This window comes from Perissodus microlepis, chromosome 3 (genome assembly GCF_051167445.1).
Source record: "Perissodus microlepis isolate ML-2025 ecotype Zambia chromosome 3, ASM5116744v1, whole genome shotgun sequence".
NCBI classification, from domain to species: domain Eukaryota; kingdom Metazoa; phylum Chordata; class Actinopteri; order Cichliformes; family Cichlidae; genus Perissodus; species Perissodus microlepis.
In genome coordinates, this window is record NC_140463.1 from 10,375,001 (window position 1) to 10,397,505 (window position 22,505).

The 22,505-nt window shown below is 41.8% G+C and overlaps 2 protein-coding genes across 4 annotated transcripts in view; one reads left to right on the top strand and one right to left on the bottom strand.

The window, feature by feature from the left end:
* The window catches only part of LOC146389837 (NACHT, LRR and PYD domains-containing protein 12-like), a 31,021-nt gene that overhangs the window by 5,768 nt on the left and 2,748 nt on the right, over nucleotides 1-22,505 (top strand). For all 3 annotated transcript variants that reach the window (XM_084912524.1, XM_084912509.1, XM_084912517.1), the window contains exons 4-7: nucleotides 2,568-2,675; nucleotides 4,079-4,314; nucleotides 9,570-12,042; nucleotides 13,259-13,432. In XM_084912524.1, coding sequence (XP_084768650.1) covers nucleotides 2,568-2,675; nucleotides 4,079-4,314; nucleotides 9,570-12,042; nucleotides 13,259-13,432 — 2,991 coding nt within the window. The remainder of the gene's footprint in view (nucleotides 1-2,567; nucleotides 2,676-4,078; nucleotides 4,315-9,569; nucleotides 12,043-13,258; nucleotides 13,433-22,505) is intronic.
* LOC146389838 (uncharacterized) lies at nucleotides 21,392-22,078 on the bottom strand. The gene has a single exon (XM_084913795.1). The coding sequence runs from the start codon at nucleotides 22,076-22,078 to the stop codon at nucleotides 21,449-21,451; it is 630 nt and encodes a 209-aa protein (XP_084769921.1). The 3' UTR covers nucleotides 21,392-21,448.

Consider the following 22,505-nt stretch of genomic DNA (forward strand, 5'->3'; position numbering starts at 1 on the left):
TTAGAGACGCATCTACCCACCCTCACTACCTGAGTTCTGCCAGTGAGGAAGTCCAACACCCATGCACATAGACGGCTGTTAAGTCCCAGATCCCTGAGCTTTGTGAACAGTCTGCAGGGCACTATTGTGTTAAACGCTGAACTGTAATCAACAAACAGCATTCTCACATAGTTACCCTGTTTCTTGTCCACGTGGCTGAGGGTGGTGTGCAGGACGTGGGCGATGGCATCCTCTGTGGATCTGTTGGATCGGTAGGCGAACTGGAGCGGATCTGTGGTGTCTGGGATGGAGGAGGAGATGATGTTCTTCAGCAGCCTCTCAAACACCTTCATTACTACCGAGGTCAGTGCAACTGGCCGGTAATCGTTCAGGGATGAGGGTTTGCTGTTCTTGGGCACAGGGATGATGGTGGATCTTTTGAAGCATGTGGGGACCACAGACTTCGCCAGGGACTCGTTGAAGATGTAAGTGAACACACCTGCTAGCTGGTCAGCACAGCAGCGCAGCAGACTGCCGGTGATGCCGTCTGGCCGCTGCGCAGCACAGCAGCGCAGCAGACTGCCGGTGATGCCGTCTGGCCCCGCCGCTTTCCTTGTGTTCACTCTCCTCAATGCCGCTCGGACGTCATGCTCCGCGATGCTGGTCACCGGTCTCTCGCTGATGATGTCACTGTCCTCGGTAGTCAGGTGGTAGATAGCATTAGCCGCTTGGCTAACCTCGAAACGGGCGTAGAACTGATTCAGCTCGTTGGTGAATGCAGAGTCGGCGTTGATCGGCGCAGTGTCCCTGGCTTTGTAGTCCGTAATGGTGCGTAGTCCGTGCCACATACTCCGTGTGTCACCCTGGTGGAAGCGGGACTCCACACGCTCCCGGTACCGGCGTTTGGCATCTCTCACCGCACGCCGTATGAGGCCGCTTTGTAGGCACTCATATCGCCAGTGGCGAGACCCGCGTTGTAGGAGGCGGTCCTGGCGTTTACTGCAGTGCGGATCGATCTGTCCATCCACGGTTTCTGGTTTGGGAATGTGGTGACCCTCGCAGTGGGGATAATCTCCTCCGCTAGCATATTGACGAAGCATACTGCTACTTCCGTAAACTCGTTGATGTTGACTGCGCATGCTCTGAACATGTCCCAGTCGACGTCATTGAGTGCGTCCTGTAGCGTAGCTTCTGATTGGGCAGTCCACCGTTTTACCTCCCTCGTGGTTACGTCTTCCCTCCATATGTTTTGTTTATACTGGGGAATGAGGACAGGATTGAGTGACAGGTTTGAGAAACGGCAAACAAACAGTGACTTATGGCAAGCCATACACACCGGCACTATCCCACACACTGGTACCACATTTCACAGAAACCTGGTTATAGCAGGATATAACCAAGCCCAGACTTCCCTCTTCGTTTCATGAGTTTGTCTCTCAGCTGGCTTCGAATTATCTCTGGATGCCGTCTCTCCTAACAAGACGAGGCTTTCCCTAGAAAGTTTCCCAATTATCTACAAAGCCCACATTGTTTGTTTGGACACCACTTAGACCACCAGCAATTTAAGGAGAACATGCGACTAAACGTGTCACTCCTGATCCAACTGGGAAGGGGACCAGAGAAAACTAGTCTGGCATTGTTTTTGGCAAAGTTAAACACCCATTCAGTATTAATTTAGTGACCTTCAATTGAAGTAACAGGATGTCATTACTCCTGATGTGATAATTTTACCTGATCTACAATTTACTCTTAACTAGCACTTTCAGGGTTTCTTAGTGTCTCCTACTCTGGCCCCTATGTTCCCTTCTCACCTTTACCCAGGGGCCTGGCTGGCCATGTGTTTTTCAAAGGTTTGGAGCTGGGTCTCCAAGTCATTGGTCCTGGCCTCCAGAGCTGGAAAAAGGGCTACATTTATTAGAACTACCAGTATTAACTAAAAGAAGCCGAGGAATAACCAAGCCTTTTACACACAGAGCAGGAATGCGAAGAGGCCATGCTGCTAGTGAGTTGACTATGAGCTAAGCTAAGACTAAGATATCATTAGAAGGTGATTCAATTGAGTTTGGTCTTTGGATAAAGCACAAGATTACGTTATGGAATAAGATGTCTTCCAAGAGTTTTTAATTAAATGAAACACACAGATAAGCTACTCACATCTCTGCTGTGTATTGGGACAGGAAGAGAGAGAGGCAACACCAAGTCAGACCACCACCACCAGGAAATATGCAGTCTATACTGCTTAGATTGCTTGACATCTATGATGTGTTCCACTGATGTCTGACTGCATTGTGATTCACAGTTTTATTAAGTAGATGAAATTCGCAAAGATAATTCTGTTTTTATTCACCAGAGAAAGAGTTAAGAGGAAAAGAAACAACTTGACTGCAGTACCAGCACTACCTGCTGCTCTTCTGTTCCATGAACTCTAGCCTGTCCATCTAACTTTGAGGAAAAATCTTATGTTTTTAGCCTTGTGAAACATCCAGCCATCCCTTCATAGTCATTGATATTTACTCACAGAAACACCTTCCATAATAGGTAATGAATTGGTTTTTGAAGTGAAATGAATAAAAATATCTTGTTTGCAGAGGTCAGAGAAAAGCATATCAGGTATCCAGCTGTATGTCTATGAAGAGTGACTGGTCCAAAGAAGAAGCTCCATACTTCAGTAATGAACTTGGATCTTCAGACACAAAGTAAGAACCTGATGTCATGTGAGCGATTCTTTTACAACAAGCAAACCTACAATTTTTTTTTGTTTTGTTTTGAGTTTTTTTTTTTAAACCCAGCAACAAGGAAAATGGTTACACACAAACCAACACTATAGTGCAATGACGTGGTGCAGACATTTACCATCAGTTAACACCAGGTATACCATCACCTCGATGTCCTCCATTGTTGTCTTAGGTTTGTGTCACATACAAAGAACATCATGGGACTTTTGGGCTGCATTGCTATAATAAGCCCACCCACATTGATGTTTTACTCAGTTGTTGTTGTTATGGAAAACTATCATAGCACAGTGGAGTAGAGTCGAGAAGTTGAGCCAAGTAGGTGATAGTGGAAAGGGGGCATAAGGCTAGACTGTGAAACACCATAGGGTGTTCATCTTTTTTGGGCGATGCTTCTGCAAGCTTGTTCTTTCTGTCCCTACCTTCAGCTTTGTGGCCACAGGCTGGAGTTGGAAATTGATCAGTAGATTGACCAGTAAATTGACAGCTTTGCCTCTTTCTCTTTTCTCTTTCCCACAAGAAACCTCAGTGAAAGAGTGTTAGAATGAGTCATCTTTTTCGGGGAATGTGCCTCAATAATGTTAAGTTCCCGTCCTAGGGGTAACCTGGACATAACATGATGCACAACTCCCAACTCCAACCACACCCAAGAAAAGGGCAGCAACACAGCAAATCAAAAGGCCATTCAGCAGTTTATCAGGGTCAGTAGTGAGAAAAATGCCAAAACAAGTAACAAAAGTCTCTAATATTGCCTAGTGTTACCTAACCAAACATAAAAACAAACAGGAGATAAATCTCTAAACAAAGCCATTAACCAATAAGGAGAAAAAAGTTCAACAAGAAAAAGCTTTTCACTGTTGTGGCGCTCAATTATATACAATGTAATATTCACAATTAGCTATTTGCAAAAAAATTGGTGGCTTGCAATACAAACCACACAACTTGGTCTACTCCTCTGATGGGAGGAGACAAAAAAAAAACAGCAGACATGATTCTGGATCATAACGATGTTCTTATCCTGCACAAGAATTTGATTTGTAATTTGTTCATGCCAGACATACAATTTTATTTTCTTCCCACTGTGTTTGTGTGTGAAAATTGTGTCAGAGGGAGAAGCCAGGATAATGTTTTTATGTTTTATTAAATAAATTCAGGCTGAATATCTGAAGTTTTGAATATTGTTTCCATGAGAAAATTCTTTAATTTTATTTACATCTAAAGCTCACCATGCTGTGAGAATAAAGGCAAGTGTTAGTTAAAGTAAAAGTAAAAGACTGTTAGAATGCATTATAATGTCAAATCTGGATGGTTTGTTTTTTCAAAAACAGTGAGCAAATAGTTTTACTAATAAAGAAGTGTGTTCACAGAAAGAGGAAAAGGAGTGGTGTATGTGAGGAGGAGCAGCTGTCCTGCTGTGCTGTGTGTCAGGACATCCTGAAGGATCCAGTCTCTACCAGTTGTGGACACTGGTTCTGCAGACAGTGCATCTCCGCATACTGGGACCAGTTGGCTTCATCAGAAGACTCCTCTTGTCCCCAGTGTGGAAAAAGATCCAGAACCAGAGCTGGACTACAGACAGCTAATCAGAGCAGCTGTGTACAAAGTAAGACTGAACATTTGTCTGCTGATGGACTCATTTCTAAAAACCTGATGGAAATATTAACATTTCTCCACAGCAGCACAGTGGCACGGTGGTTAGCAATGTTAGCGCAAAGCAAGGAGGTCCTGAGTTCAATTCCACCATCAGGCCAGGGTCTTTCTGTGTGGAGTTTGCATGTTCTCCCCATGTTTGCGTGGGTTCTCTTGCTGCTTAATTAAAAAACTAGTTTTTTAAGGCAGAACAAAGTCGGGGCTGTATCAAGACACGCGGACTAAACCCCAATTCAACCAGACCCAGAACTGATCCGGAATTAAAACAGGACTACAACAGTTCAAAATCAGGACTACTGAGGACTTAACCAAGACAGAACCAGAATCAGAACTAGATGATAGTAGCACTAAAAATCATCATAGACCCGCACTACACTTATTTTTTAATTCTACCAAAGTCCACTATTTAGATTGAGAAAAGTTTATATAATTATTTAGCCTTGTTGTGCAAACAAGCCTGCATAACTTAATAAATATAGAATTTGAAAAATAACAAACCTAAAAAGAAACACTAGGTACGAGATACATGAGGACCTATGATACGGTGATACTTTTGGTAAACAACCATTTGACTAACATGTGTGTCTCACCTGCTCTTGTTCATCTCTGTTCTGTCCTCATTCTCCTCTCTCTCCCTCTCTGTTCCTCTCTCTCCCTCTTTGTGCTGACAATCATCAAATATACAGTTGAAACCAGATATTTACAAACTCTTCAGATCAAAACACAAACACTTTTTTAATTGTAACATCAAATCAGACTAAATGTTTATTTTTTTTAGATTGATAAATATAAAAAACATATTTGTTAACTTTAAGAGTAAAGAGAGAAACTATCTGTATTTCTTAATTGCAAATGGCACCAAATTGTATTCAAAATTGAGCCACACTTATGGAGCTCCACAATTCTTTTCCTGGTGTTTTGGTTGACATCTCTTGATTTTCCCATGTCACAGAAACAGGCTCTGTGTTTTGCCTTATATGCATCCACAGCTGTGCCACCAATTTACTCACATGGACTCGACTAACCAATCAGAAGCTTCTTCAGCTCAGAATGGAATCGTCTGGAGTTTTCTTATTAATTAACAATAAACTTAGTGTATATGTACTCCTAAATTTGATGAAAGTGATTAAAATAGAAGCTCTGTCTCTCTTTATTCTGACATTTAACTAATTCAAAAGATATTTCAATATTTATTTAACCAAAACAAAACAAGTTTACTTTAAATTGATGTTGTACAGTAAAAAAATGTTCTTGTGTTTTCCATAAAGTGTATGTAAATATCTGGTTTCAACTGTGAATATACTGCTGTGTGTTGAAGTTCCTCTTGTTTTTCATAGAATATACTGAACAACATACAAAGCATAATATATAAAATAACATCTACCTGAGTTTTTTCTTTGAAAGAAGCTCCTTATGACTTATTGACAGCACTAATTCGTTGTTGTCACTTCCGGTATGATGGCGCCTGTGTTTGGCTTTGCCGCTGCCGGCCGTGGTTTCTCTGTGCTGTTTTTTTCGGCCTTTTTGCTTTCGCTTTTTGTCACTAATGTGTTGGCTGCCCCTGTCTATGATCGCCTGACGCTATTATCCATCCGATCCTCTATGATAAGTCAAGATGCCTTATCCTCCTGCTATATTTTCCATCCTCCGCTGCCAACACCGGTGTCTGGATCTTCGTTAGGTGTCATCAGTGGTGCCTTTCTGTGTCCGCGCAAGTCACGGAGGAGGAGAGGAAAAAGAGCAGGTGTCCAGGTAAAACTCAGACTGTTCTGGAAGCGGGGACTAACTGTGCCTGGATCTATGAAACGGCGCTACCTCAGGAGTGTTCATCCAGACTCTCCTGTTGTTTGGCCTTCCATCCCCGCGGTGAGTGGAATTTATGAACGTCGTGGATCAAACTCTGTTTCTTCGTCCCCTAAATCGGGCCGCTTCTGTTAATAATATGTCTTCTACTTCGCTGAGAGTGGCACTTTTTAACGCTCGATCAATGACTAATAAAACGTTCCTGCTGAACAATTTTATTCTTTCCAAGAAACTGGACTTCTTATTTCTAACCGAAACCTGGCAGCGCGATGGTGACTTTTCATCCTTCATCGAACTCTGTCCGAGTGGGTACTCATTCATCAGCCAGCCTCGGACGTCGGGTCGAGGAGGCGGTGTCGCTGCGGTGTTTGGAATCCGGTTTTACTGTCGCGCAGTGTTGGTCGGACATTTTTCATCCTTTGAACTACAGCTGGTTAGAATTGGAAATAAAGATCCGTTTTACTGCGCTGTAGTGTATCGTCCACCTGGCCTAAACAGTATGTTTTTAAAGGAGTTCAGTGACTTTTTATCATCGACTTTGAAGCTGTCCAGACTGGTTATAGTTGGGGATTTTAATATACACGTTGATGATGACTCTGACCTCTTTGCCAGAGGTTTCCTTAGCGTCATGGATTCTTTTCATTTTACTCAGCATGTGTCTGGTCCCACACACACCAAAGGACACACACTGGACCTTGTTTTTACTTTAGGTTTAAACATTGATTTTATTTGTACTGAGGACATTTTTATTTCGGATCATCATTGTATTCTTTTTAATCTGTCTTTTCATTTGTCCCTCTCTCCTATTCGACATGTGGTTAGCTCTCGCATCTTAACTTCCTCTACTGCTGTTAAATTTTCCGATGCTTTTAATTTAGTTTTATCTCCTTATAAAGATGTTCATTTTTTAACAAATCTTTTTAATAATCATTGTCTTTGTATTTTAGACAATGTTTGTCCTGTCAAAGCTAGACTAGCTCCGGTTTCAAAGTCGTCTCCCTGGATAAATGACAGCATTCGCTTCTTAAAGCGTTGCTGCCGTAAGGTTGAGCGTTTATGGAGGAAAAAGCGTTTGCATGTCCATCTCCTTCATTTAAAGGACCTTTTAGTCTCTTTTAACACTTCAGTTCGAGATGCGAGGGCGGCCTATTTCTCAGACTTAGGGTTACCTCTGCTCTTAGACACTAAGGTACTATTCGACACCATTAGTGATATTGTTGCTCCTGCTCCACATGCTGTCCCAATTTCATCAAATGAAGATTGTGAAAAATTTCTTTCTTTCTTCGTTGAAAAAGTCAGTAATGTGAGGAACAATATCTCTCCTTCTGTGTCTCTCTTCTCTGCTCCAACTCAAGCTAGGCCTGTAATTTTAGAAAGATTTTTACCTGTGTCCTTACCTGAGCTGGTCAAGTTAGTTAATTCAATGAAAGCATCCTCCTGCTCTCTTGATATTTTACCTGGATCTTTGTTTAAAAATGTCTTTCAGTCTGCTGGTCCCTGTGTGCTCACAATTATCAATACCTCACTGGTTTCTGGTCAGGTCCCTGTTTATTGTAAGAATGCTGTCATTCACCCACTGTTAAAAAAACCTAAGCTTGATGCTTCTCTTCTTAGTAGCTACAGACCGATTTCAAAATTACCGTTCATTTCTAAGATTTTAGAAAAGGTTGTGGCTAAGCAGCTTATAGCTGTTCTAGATGAATACAACATTCTGGATAAATTCCAATCTGGCTTTCGTAGCGCTCACTCTACTGAAACTACACTTCTTAGAGTCTCCAACGACATTTTGATGAGATGTGATGCAGGAGTATGCTCCATTCTGTTGATGCTGGACCTGACCTCCGCCTTTGATACTGTGGACCATCATATTCTGCTAGATAGGCTGAGACACTGGGTGGGTATATCAGGGGCTGCTTTGGACTGGTTTGAATCCTATTTGCATGAACGATCCTTTTCTGTGGTTACCTCTAAGTACAGTTCCTCTTCTACTTTTCTTGCCTATGGTGTGCCACAAGGTTCAGTTTTGGGGCCTTTATTGTTCTTACTGTATTTACTTCCTCTTCAACACTTATTGAGCACTTTTAAGGACATTTCGTATCACTGCTATGCAGATGATATTCAGTTATATATCTCCTTTAAGCCCCATGATGTTTCCAAGCTACAGATTTTGCATAAGTGCATAGACTCCATTAGAGGTTGGATGGCTGGAAACTTTCTTCAACTAAATGAGGAGAAGACTGAGGTTCTTGTTTGTGCTCCTAAAAATTTTGTACCTAGTGTTATGGAAAACTTGGGTCCACTTGCTACATTTGCAAAACCGTCTATCAGGAGCCTTGGTGTTAGTATTGACTCAGCTCTGACTTTGGATGCCCATGTAAAATCTCTGGTTCGCTCCTGTTTTTATCACTTGAGAAACATTGCTAAGCTGAATCCCATTGTATCGCGCTCCAAATTAGAAATTGTCATTCATGCATTTGTTTCATCTCGTCTGGACTATTGTAATTCTTTGTTTACTTGTTTATGTAAAGCCTCTTTGGAGCGTCTGCAAGTTGTTCAGAACGCTGCTGCAAAGCTTCTGACCAAGTCCTCCAAGTTTTCCCATGTCACACCCCTGCTGATTCAGCTGCACTGGCTCCCCGTTAAATTTAGAATCCAGTTTAAGGTTTTGACCTTGACTTTCAGGGCTCTGCATGGACAAGCACCAACATATATAAGTGAACTTTTACATCCATACATTCCCAGCAGGTCCCTGAGGTCATGTGACCAGGGCTTTCTTGCTGTCCAACACACGAGGCTGAAAACAAAAGGCGACAAAGCTTTTGGAACTGTGTAACCTAAGACTATCTAAAGAAACAGCATTGTTGTTGTTCGGCTTTTCATTTCTCCATTTGTTGATTCACTTGAAGAACAAGTAACGTAATATGGGTCAAGTGATCAGTTTGATATCAATCTTTCGTGATACACCGTCATATTTACATTATTTGTACAGTACGAATGATTTGCTTTGGTACCTGGTCAAACTTCATATTTATTACACTGTTTAACTCCAAGATTCTGAATATTTTCCTGAAGGATTTTGGTAGTTTTTAAAAGCAGAAATCCATGACAACAGATGGCTATTTTCTGCTTCTTAAACAATGCAGTCTTCAAAAATGTAGTGATGAAGGAACTGAGGCAGTGATCGGTTTGGACATGCAGCTACAGCTTATCTGCTGAGGCTCAGTCTGCTGTTTCTGCGTTTTCATGTAACACAAACACTGGCAGACCTCCTGGAGACTGATAGGAAAATTGTATTTATTTTATGTTTTCTAACAAAATTGTTTAATTATGGAAAGAAAAAATAAGTCATTTTAGAGGAGTTATGGCTCCAGAAAAGGATGACGGTATCACATTTCTATCTTTCAGCAAATGTTGGTTTACAGGAGGTTTCAGATGAACATAAAATCAGTCTGAAGAGACGGTGTCAACATGTGATTGAAGGAACTGATGAAACGGGAACTAAAACTCTCCTCAACAAGATCTACACTGACCTCTACATCACAGAGGGACAGAGTGAAGAGGTTCATATCCAACATGAGGTGAGGCAGCTGGAGACGGCTTCCAAAATGGATGCTCTCCATGACACTCCAATCAGGTGCCAAGACATCTTTAAAGCCTTGCCTGATAAACAGAGACCCATCAGAGTGGTTCTGACAAACGGCTTCGCTGGTGTTGGAAAAACCTTCTCAGTGCAGAAGTTCAGTCTGGACTGGGCAGAAGGCTTGGAGAACCAACATGTCAGTGCGGTGGTTCTGCTTTCATTCAGGGAGCTGAACTTGGTCAGAGATGAGCAGTACAGTCTTCTGGAGCTGATCCATGTTTTCTATCCAACATTACAGAAGGTCACAGCAGAGCAGCTCACTGTGTGTAATCTTTTGTTCATCTTTGATGGCCTGGATGAAAGCAGATTTTTGTTGGATTTCGCCAACAGGAAGCTTGTGTCTGATGTCACACAGAAGTCATCAGTCAGTGAGCTGCTGACAAATCTCATCGAGGGAAATCTGCTTCCCTCTGCTCTCATCTGGATAACTTCCCGACCTGCAGCAGCCAATCAGATCCCTCCTACATGTGTTGACAGGGTAACAGAAGTACGAGGCTTCACTGATGCCCAGAAGGAGGAGTACTTCAGGAGGAGATTCAGTGATGAAGATCTGTCCAGCAGAATCATCTCCCACATGAAGACATCCAGGAGCCTCCACATCATGTGTAGAATCCCAGTCTTCTGCTGGATCACTGCTACAGTTCTGGAGCACATGTTGACTACAGAGGAGAAAGCAGAGCTGCCCAAGACCCTGACTGACATGTACTCACACTTCCTGCTGGTTCAGACAAAGAGGAAGAAAAACAAATACCATGAGGGACATGAGAAGTTGTTTGTTGAGACAAGTCCACAGGTGCTGACGGAGGCTGACAGGGAAGTTCTTCTGAAGCTGGGGAGGCTGGCATTTGAACATCTGGAGAAAGGAAATATCATGTTCTACCAAGAAGACTTGAAGCAGTGTGGTCTGGATGTCTCAGAGGCCTCAGTGTACTCAGGCGTGTGTACAGAGATCTTCAAAAAGGAGTTTGGAATCTTCCAGAAACCAGTTTACTGCTTTGTTCATCTGAGCATTCAGGAGTTTCTGGCTGCTGTCTACATGTTCCACTGTTACACCAATAAGAAGACAGAGGTGCTGCAGGACTTCCTAAGAAAAGAAAACAGTGAGAATTTGCAGAAAAATACTAATGGACGTGATAACAAATATGATAGTGATGAAGATGAAAATCACGAAGAATCAGATTATGATGATGATGATGATGATCAAGATTGTCATGATGATTATAATATAGATGATTATGATGACGATGATAGAGATGATGATTATAATATAGATGATGATGATGATGATGATGACGATCGTCATGATGATTATGATGATGATGACGATGATAGAGATGATGATGATGATGACGATCATCATGATGATTTTGATGACGATGATTATGATGACGATGATAGAGATGATGATGACGATCGTCATGATGATTATAATATAGATGATGATGATGACGATGATAGAGATGATGATGATGATGACGATGATTATGATGACGATGATAGAGATGATGATGACGATCGTCATGATGATTTTGATGACGATGATTATGATGACGATGATAGAGATGATGATGACGATCGTCATGATGATTATGATGATGATGATGATGACGATCGTCATGATGATTATGATGATGATGATGACGACGATCGTCATGATGATTATAATATAGATGATTATGGAGATGTTTATGATGATAGGGATGATGAAGATAAATTAACAAATGATGATTACTTCGAAAAAGAAAGGGACGATGACAGCAGTGAAGATAAGAGTTCACTGAAAGTTTTCCTAGGCAGAGTTATGGAGAAATCACTCCAAAGTAAAAATGGCCACCTGGACCTGTTTGTTCGCTTCCTTCATGGCCTCTGTCTGGACTCCAATCACAGACTCTTAGGAGGCCTGCTGGGTCAGACGGACAACAGTTCAAAATCCATCCAGAGTGTCATCAACAACCTGAAGAAAATGAGTAGTGAGGAAATCTCTCCTGACAGAAGCATCAACATTTTCCACTGTCTGATGGAAATGAATGACCTCTCAGTCCATCAGGACATTCAAATGTTCCTCAAGTCAGATAACAGATCAGAGAAGGAGCTCTCTGAGATCCACTGCTCCGCTCTGGCCTACATGCTGCAGATGTCAGAGCAGGTTCTGGATGAGTTAGACTTGAGGAAGTATAACACATCCGAGGAGGGAAGACTGAGGCTGTTCCCAGCAGTGAGGAACTGCAGAAAGGCTATGTAAGTTAGATCACCATCTTTGTCAAAAGAAGTGATTGTGCAGTTATTATACATAGTGATTACATATGCTCCAGTTACTGAAAGTGGATGGTTATGCACGTATCTATGTTTCTATAAATGAAGGCCATCATATAAGTTTCGTGTTTCTCCAAGAGTGAACTGTTTAGATAACATTGTAGCAGATTACCACCCCCAGAGTGTATAAATACAGCTCTGCGCCTCTTGTTTTTCTATCTGGGCCACACTAATCCATTGAATAATCCAGTGAATCATCTCAAAAAGTTGATTTCATTCATTTGGATGTAACATTGTCAGTGGGAGAAACGTCTGAAGAAGTCCCTTGGCTGAGGGATGAAATGGTTCTCCTACTGAAAATGATATTGTTCATTCGGATGATTAAGCATGCGTCAAGACACACTAATTGGTGTTCTTCCTTTCATTCACTGCATCAGTTAGCCAAGTAGCCATTCTATTTGCAATTTTAATCCCACCATATTGATCAGCACTATAGCAAATTAAGTCATGGTTCACTACTCAGAGTGTATGTTCACCAGTAAATTGACAGTGTGTTTCTTGCACTCTTTACTTTAAAAGAATAGTGTAGCATCCATATCACTGCTAATCCACGAAGACATCTATCATTTTGCCACGTAAGCATTGAAATCAACTGAGTGGCAAAATGGTAGTTCATAGCTGGGGTATTTTCAACCAATCCTACTCAAGGATTTTAAGAAGGCCAGGTTGATGTTTGCTTTCCATTAGCGACACAAAGGCACTGGGAAATAAACCTGTCATCCACTGCAGTGAATAGGTATGCCCACACTCTGAAGTTGCCCTGATTATAAGCCAGTCGTCTTATAATCAGAGTGGAAGAGAGCCCAGCCCTTCTCCGGTAGACTGGTTCCAGAATCTGAGTTGTTCATTAAGCCCAACTTTATCTAACTGGTACCATACCCTTATCTATACTAGCACCCAATTACCTTCAGGTCATCTTCTAAGCATCAAACATGTGAGATAATTCAATTTAAAAAAAGATTCATTATTAATTACTTTTTTCATTACTTTTTTTTCATAAATGGCAGCAGATAACAGTTAATCTATATTGTTGCATTTTTATATTTGTTGTATTAAGATATTAGCCCAACATCTCAATTCGGGTATTAGAAAGCCCACTGTAATAAATTTAATATTAAACTACATTAATATGTATTCACAGACTTCATAACTGTGGACTCTTAGACCCTCATTTTGAAGTTGTGGCTTCAGCTCTCAAGTCCGAACCCTCACATTTGACAGTACTGGACCTGAGCAACAACCATCTGCATGATTCAGGAGTGACGTTACTATCAACTGGTCTGGACAGTCCAAACTGTAGACTGAAGACTCTGAGGTGAGGTCATTGACTCCATAGAACTTGCTCTTATAAATTACTTTTGTCCATTGAAATGTATTTTGAGACTGGATTTTAATCTTAACTGTGATTAAGTATCAGTTACCATTTTACCTTTTAAAATATAAATATGCAAGCTTGTAGCTTTGTTATTAATTAACTATTCCTTACTGATCATGCTATAATGTTGGGGAAATAATTTTTTCTCTTTTAAAATAGAGTAGATGAAATATACTGTTGCGAAATCAGTTTTACCCCGGTTCTTTTATTCGTCGAGGCATCCAGAGACGGCACCGGAACTCAGTAGTCATTTCACAAAACCTTTATTCATCTTCATTTATCTTTACTCTTCTTCATTTATCCTCATTTAAGCATGCACTTCTAGAAGGGAAGACGAGGCCGGTGTGTCCCTCTGTAAATCTTCACTCCTTTGTCTGTGAGACACAGTTTTGTAGGGGCGACCCTATCATAAAACCCCCCACGGTGTGCTGCAAACTCTGTCTGTGTTTATGTGCACGAGCACATGAATGCCTACATGTGCGCGTTCCCACGTGTCTATGTGAGTGCTCGTGTGTGACTGTGTATGCATACCTGTGTGTATGTGTGAGTGCACATGAGTGAGTGTGCGTGACAGTTAAAACACTGTGGGTGTAGGTGACTCCCTAGGTCATAAAACCCATCTCCCTTCCAGACCACAGTTATCCAGTTACAAATGTTGAGACCCCCACCCAAACATTCTCTGGGGAATTTCCACTCAGCATTAACTCCTCTCTGTTTTACTTTCACAGTTCAACTGGGGAGGGTCTCCTATACTCTACTCCTAAGTTCATGACACAATCAGGCCTTTATTACTTTGAGGGCAGTGTCAGTATCTCTACAATAGTTCTACATTCTATAATAACACATTTCTAAACTCTAAAATCAGCTAAACATTCTACAATACCCACATTCATGCTTATGAATAATGACACCACATACAGTTGTTGTCGAAAGTATGTATAAACTAAAAAAGACAAAGTCATAGTTGGGCTTTTAATTATTTATTTGAACTGTTCTTTTACTTGGGTGGAATGATACAGCGTACATCTTTAATGGCTTGAGTACTCAGTGTAGCAGTTTGAGATTTGGATTTTCTCAAATCCACACAGGTTCAAGAGTGTATCTACTTTATAGGCTTAAATACGTACACACCCCACTAATATTTGGTTAAATGTCCATTAGCAAGGTACATCTTGACCAGATGCTTTGGTAGCTGAAAACACGTATATGGTATAATTCTGAATGGATATTTGACCACTCTGCATGGCAGAAATATTACAGTGCATATGCTGGCATGAACCTAGTTTTAAAGCCTAGTGCAAAAGTCTTCAATAGGGTTGAGGCTGGAGCTTTAGAAAGGCCATTCCAGAAGCGTAATGTTAGCCCGCTTTATCCATTCCAACAAAAGTCTAGTTGAATGTGTTGGAATCATCTTCACTCCTTAGCTCTATAGTTCAATCTTTGTCTTGTCTGACCATTTGGTTTTTCCATGTAGTCCTATGCAAATTTCAGTCGATGTTGAAACTGTCGATTTTGGACCAGGAGCTTCTTCCTTTTTCAGTACCCTCTCAGTCCATACCAAAATAAAATTGGCTTAATTGTGGACATTGACATGGGTGTTCCAGTTGTTTCCAGTTAATGGAAAGGCTTGAGCCTTGGTGGTTCCTGGATTATTATTTCTGAATATTCTAACCAATTTCCTACCCTTGTCTGAGGGTAACAGTTTGGGCCTTCTTCCATACCTTTGCAAAGTAGTGAGACATCCAAATAACTTACATATTATTGTTTGAACCGATGGTCTTGGAATGGGCTGTTGTTTAAAAATGTCTCCAAAAGACCTTCCCAACTTGTGTAAATCTACAGTTCCAAGTTTCTTGGACTTTTCCATTGTTCAGAATATTGGTCAGTGGTGCAACGGATCACGGTTGATCTGTAATCTGAACCAATCCCACTCCACGGTCCGGCACGCACGTGATCCGAAGATTCGAAAAAGAAGGGAAAAAAAGTATGTGTATGGTGCGCGTGGTCAGTCTGTCAAGCGATAGTTATGGCGAGCGCTAGCGGTCCAAGTAGAGGAGCAGAGGAGTTTGCGGCATTTAAGCAGCCCTTTGCTCGCCAATCCGACCGGGCTAAAGCTATTACAAAAGCTATTGGGGTGCAGACCGGAGGCCGTATTCTCTTGTGCAAAACAAGGGGTTTAAACTGTGATGAACGTGCTTGAGCCACACTATGATATCCCGTTACGCGTCCACTTCAGTGACAAGATTGTACCCAGGCATGTATGAGCAGGAAAAGTTTAAAGTTATGGCTGAGCTGTTCCCGGCATCTTCTGTTGCCCAACTACAAATGGGTGGACCTCCAGGTCAATGGAAAGCTACGTGACCGTGACCGCTCATTATATCACAGCAGAGTGGTAGATACAAAGCCCTATACTGCCATATATTGCACCTTAATTTGTTTTTGGGTTTTTTTGTAATTGAAGTCTTTATTTGTTTTTAACATTTAACCACATGAAAACATGAAAACAAAAACAAAACAACAACAGAAAGAAAAAAGAAAAAAAAGCTTCCAATCCCATGGTTAATTCACCTTTGTATTTTGGGTCTATTTTCAATACTTACTAACTATCGGTACACCCACAAAAAAAGGACAATAAAATCTAATTCTTAAGTTATTCCATTACTGAGTGCCTACACAAACATACAACGCAGCAAGCATAAAATTTAACTAAAGATAATTGCCCTGACCAAATAAATTCCAACCATCTCAGCCAAAATCACATCCCCATGATTTGTCAAAACCCTCCCTATCATCATTAATCCTAGCCAAGAATTTTTCATACGACACCATTTTCAGCATTTTTTCTTTCCACCTATTATATTCTGGAGGAGATGGTTCCTTCCATACACTGAGAATAACTCGGGCCGCTGCAATCACCCCCACAAAGTCATGTTTTAAAACCCCAGGTAACACCGACCTATCCCCTAATAAGCACAAGGGTATTATCAAACCAATCCACCTTCCTATTTTGTCCAATACTTTTGCCAAAAGGGATAAACTTTCCCAAATAGCATGCATAAATGTCCCTGGATCTGAACTACATTTCCAGCATATATTACTGGACTGATTCCCATTCTAGTTTGGACGGAGGGAAGTACCATCTGTGTATTAATTTGTACTGAGTAAATTTACCCCTGGCCTCTCTTATATATTTATCAGAGAATGACAAAATTCTACACCAGTCTTCTTTAGAAATTGCACAACTCAAATCTCTCTGCCATATAATCCTCAAGTTTTCACATATCTCTTTTTTTGGATTGTTAAACAGTTTGTAGAAAACAGCTGCTCTATGTGCTGTACTGGACAATTCTAAAAACTCCACCACCATATTTGAGCTTAGAGTAAATTTTCCTTTGGTAATACAATCCCTTATTTGTAAATATTTCCAAAAATTATTTTCTCTTATCAAACCATATTTTTGGGTTATTTCAGCGAATGACATAAACACTCCTTAATTTGTTTTCATGTAATTGCGTGGAATGAGTCTTGAGTTGAATGTTTTTAAATAGGCAAAAAAAACTTAAATAAGTAAATGTTAAAATTTTTTCTTTTTTTTTTCTTTTTTTGCCGATCCAAAAATTGATCCGATCCGTGACAGCCAAAGGTAGTGTCGCTCCCTCAGCAGATAGTCTCAAGCAGTCAGGAAAAATAGCATGGAAGTGTTACAGTGAGGAGGAATTATAGCCTTGAACAAAAGCCCCAGCACACCATCAACCCATTCACGCGTTGGATATTGCCAAAACAGTGTCAGACTCTAGTCTTTTTTGGGTCATTCCCCAGCCAGACAAGCAGTGACATGTTTAGCCGCATGTTTTCCTTAAATTTATGGATGAGTGGTGTCATCCATCAAACTTTGGATGGACCAGCTCTCATTTCTAGAAATCTGGCCAAATTCAATACAGCCCCCAAAATGTGACTATACAGAGTTCCGACCAGGAAGCAGAGTTGCAGTATTAAACACCTCTCTGCAGCTTCTCTTCTCCTGTTATCCCCACAAAACCCGTTGCAGAGGAGTTTGCTTAAGAGTTTCAATCAGCTTCGGAGCTCTTCACAGCACAGTAACAGCTTTAGCTTCTTTATGTCATAAAACTCCCAGAAAAGTTTACAGTTGATCCAGAATGCTGACGCAAGCATACTGAGAGTGATGACAAAGAGAGCATATCTATCCTGTGTTGGATTCTTTTCACTGGCTACCTGTTAAATCCAGAATTACATTTAAAAATATCTATTCTGATTTACAAGGTCTTGAATAATCAGTGCCCAACTTATCTTAAAGACCTATTAGTACTGTATCACCCCTGTAGCACACTTCCCTCTCAGACTGTGGGCTGACTTGTATCTAAAAGAGTATCTAAAAGTAGAATGGCAGGGAGAGCCTTCAACTTTCAGGCCCATCATATGAAACCTGCTTCCAGTTTGAATTTGGGAGATAGGCACCATCTCTTTTTATAAGATTAGGGTTAAAACTTTAATTTTACATAAAGCATATAGTTAGAGCTGGATCACATGACCTACGCTTAGTTATGATGTAATAGACTAGAATAGAATAGAATAGAATAGAATAGAATAGAATAGAATAATCGTTTAATTGTCCCACAAGGGGAAATTTGGTTGTAACAGCAGCCAGAAAGACACATATACAACAAACAATACACAGGACACAGAACAGAAACCTACACACTTTTTCTTACATATTTACATACATATGGACAATGGTTACTATAAACAGAGTACTGTACAGTTTTTAAATTAAATAAAAATAACTACAGATAAGAGGCAAACCAGGTTGCAGTGCGAATCGGTTGATTAAATTGTTGCAGTTACAGCACAGATGTAAACATCTATGTTTGTTGGGAGCAGTTCGGATTGTACAGTCTGACAGCTGCAGGGAGGAAGGACCTGCGGAAACGCTCCTTCATGCATCGAGGATGCAGCAGTCTCTCACTGAAGGAGCTCTGCAGTTCAGCAACATTTACATGCATGGGTGGGAGACTCTGTCCATCAGAGATGTTATTTTGGCCAGAGTCCTTCTGTCTCCCACCACCTGCACTGGGTCCAGGGTGCATCCCAGAACAGAGCTGGCCTTCCTGATGAGTTTATCCAACCTCTTCCTCTCAGCTGCCGATAAACTGCTGCTCCAACATACCACAGTGTAAAAAATGACAGATGCCACCACAGAGGCATAGAAGGTCTTTAAAATCGCTCCCTGGACTCCAAATGACTCAGCCGCCTCAGTAGGTAGAGTCTGCTCTGATGCTTCCTGTAAAGAGCATCAGTGTTGTGGCTCCAGTCCAGTTTATTATTCAGGTGAACACCCAGGTACCTATAAGAGTCCACTATCTCAATGTCCACTCCCTGGATGTTCACCTAGGGCCACCGACTAGGGCTGCTGGGTGCTTCCCATGATGCGCTGTGTCTCCTTAGTCTCATCCTTTTTCACTCACCATTTGTTTGGCACATTGAGGCAACCGTTGTTGTGATTCGGAGTTAAATAAATCGAATTGAATTGTTTATATACCTCTCTGCATTTAATCATTAGTTATTATTAATCTCTGGCTCTCTTCCACAGCATGTCTTTTGTCCTGTCTTCCTCCCCTCACCCCAAACCGATCATTGCAGATGGCTGCCACTCTGAGCCTGGTTCTGCTAGAGGCTGCTTCCTGTTAAAAGGGAATTTTTACTTCCCATTGTAGTTAAACTGCTTGCTCATAGCGGCGATCTGATTTTTGTGGTTTGTGAGGTCTTTACCATACTTTATTAAGCATCTTGAGGCAGCTTTTGTGATTTGACGATATACAAGGTGGGCCATTTATATGGATACACCGTAATAATATGGGAATGGTTGGTGATATTAAAGTCCTGTTTGTGGCACATTAGTATATGTGAGGGGGCAAACTCCTCGAGATGGGTGGTGACCATGGTGGCCATTTAGAAGTCGGCCATCTTGGATACAACTTTTGTTTTTTCAATAGGAAGAGGGCCATGTGACACATCAAACTTATTGGTAATGTCACAAGAAAAACAATGGTGTGCTTGGTTTCAACGTAACTTTATTCTTTCATGAGTTATTTACAAGTTTCTCTTTGTTCACAGCCATTGACATGTCGAAGAGGTTAAGACGTGAGGAGCGGATCAAAATTGTGTTGATATCTGGTGAACGCAGTAACCGGGTCATTGCAGCAGATTTCAATGCAAGACACCCTACGAGACCACCCATCTCCCATGCTACAGTTAGCAAACTGCTTGCTAAGTTTCGTGAAACTGGTTCAGTGTTGGATTTGCCAAAATGTGGACGCAAGAAAACAGAATTTGCAGAATGGGCAAAACAAAAATTGGAACAGGACCCTCAGTTCACGCAGAAGATTTTGTTCAGTGATGAGGCAAACTTTTATGTGAATGGTGAAGTTAACAAACAAAACCATCGCTATTGGTCTGACACTAACCCACATTGGATGATCCCTCCAAGACTGTTGGAACAACAAAAGTGATGGTTGGGTGTGGTATATGGGGTACAATGATAGTGGGTCCATTCTTCGTCAATGGAAACCTCAAGGCCACTGGATATTTGAAATTGCTACATGATGATGTGTTTCCCTCTTTATGCACTGAAGCTGGAACGTTCCCTGAGTTTTTCCAGCAAGATGGTGCACCACCACATTATGGGTGCCAGGTCCGAGCATTCCTAGATGAACAGTTTCCTGGAAAGTGGATTGGTTGTCGTGGGCCAGTTAAATGGCCCCCAAGGTCTCCCGATCTGACCCCCTTAGACTTTTATCTTTGGGGTCATCTGAAGGCAATTGTCTATGGTGTGAAGATACGAGATGTGCAGCACCTGAAACTACGGATACTGGATGCCTGTGCTGGCATTTCTCCTGCGGTGTTGCTATCAGTGTGTGAAGAGTGGGAGAAGAGGGTTGCATTGACGATCCAACACAATGGGCAGCACATTGAACACATTTTATAAGTGGTCAGAAACTTGTAAATAACTCATGAAAGAATAAAGTTAGGTTGAAACCAAGCACACCATTGTTTTTCTTGTGACATTACCAATAAGTTTGATGTGTCACATGGCCCTCCTCCTATTGAAAAAACAAAAGTTGTATCCAAGATGGCCAACTTGTAAATGGCCACCATGGTCACCACCCATCTTGCGGCGTTTGCCCCCTCACATATACTGATGTGCCACAAACAGGACTTTAATATCAAGTTCAAGTTCAAATTTTATTCGCCACATGCAATGGCAGGTTGCCCTGCAGTGGAATGAACCCGCCCCCCGACCATACACACACAACACAGACATCACATGGGGATACAAGTCAGAGAACGGTTGCATTACAGAAAAAAAACACTGAAATGTACACTACAATTGGAAAGTACAAGAGGAAAAAAAGACACCTCTACTCATGCTGGGCTATAGAGGACAGCATGAGAACAGGAAACAAAAAACTGCACATAAAGCACATAAATGTCCACAGTACAACATTATAGAGCACGTGACCAGCAACAGGGTTGGGTAGGGGATAAGGAGTAATCCCAGGCAACACAGCAGCCATCCTGCCACTGCGCCGACTCTCCAGCGCGGGCCCAGACCCGCCTCGTGTTCCCAGGAGGCAACAAGCATCGAAGGCATTGGAAGGGGAAGGGGGATGTGTGAGTGCTTATCAGTGTAAGTGTATGTGTGTGCGTGTCCATAGTTCAGCTGAGACAGTGTCCTCCGCCCTATCAGGTTAAGTAAACAGTCTACCAGCCAACCCAGGTGGCCTTGCATGGAATGGGAAGGAACAGACTCAACACAGTCGTTATCAGAAAGTTTTTGTTCAGCTCCAGCCTTGAGCCCACAGCTGGCGCCGAAGGGGTAGCCGCATTATGATGGTGGTTTTTCTTTTACAAACAACTCATGAGAATTTCAAGCTGTTTTTAACACTCCGACACTGGTCTCTCAATCTCCCGTTGGATAGCTGCCAGTTTCTCCATGATGTTATTAACCTTCAATTCCGTGGTCTTGTCACTCCTTTGCTCACAGAGCAGATTCTGAGACCTCACGACCGCAGCCAACTGATCCGCGATGTAATCCAGCTTCCGCCCAGAGGTGTTGTTCCGAGTGGATTCTTCCCTGATGTAATCCAATATCCGCTCAGAGGTGTTATTCTGAGTATTAACTGCAGCCATAAGCGCCTCCAAGTTCTTAACCATGCTGCATTCAGTGAGCCCTTTCTGAGAAGTCGCGCCTCGTCCCATCGTTTCAATCCCAGCGGGCAGCCTTGTGGGGGTTTGAACAGCCGGTTCCGCTTTCTTAATTCTCCGATAAGCCAGGGCCAAGCCAGCTCCGATCAGTAAGAACCCTGTTATCATGGTTCCGAATAGGTAGATATCTTCAGCGTCCTCGATCGACAGTCCCGCCAGGCACACGATCCTCCATTTCTGCCACCCGTCCATCGTGTTTCCGGCAGGGAAAGTCCCTCCAGGGCACTCGGGCTCTCCTGAGCCCAGACTTCTCGTTGAGAAAAGGGTGTCAATAGCATTCAGAGACCAGTTGATCAAATCCATAATTCTCTTTTAGGTTTTTAGACACAGACTGTGAGAGAGTGTTCCAGGGAAGTGAAAAAAAAAACACGAGACAAGACAAGGACATAAGAAGCTAAGCAGGGAAGATAAGGGGAAGGAGGAGAGGAGAAAAGTGCGGCTGCCTTCGCCGAGAGCCAAATGAGACTATCACCAACCATTCCCATGTTATTACGGTGTATCCATATAAATGGCCCACCCTGTATAAATAAAACTGAATAGAACTGACCTGAGGTATAACAGGGTACGCACACAGATGACTCATCTCTTATTGTAACCCTTAAATTACTTACTGCTGCCTTAAAGGCTGTGGTACACAGCCCATTATTAGAGAGAGATCATATTTAAAATTCTATCAGAAATCACTAGATGTAGTGTAGGATAAAGTGTATGTAAACTTTTGACCACAGTG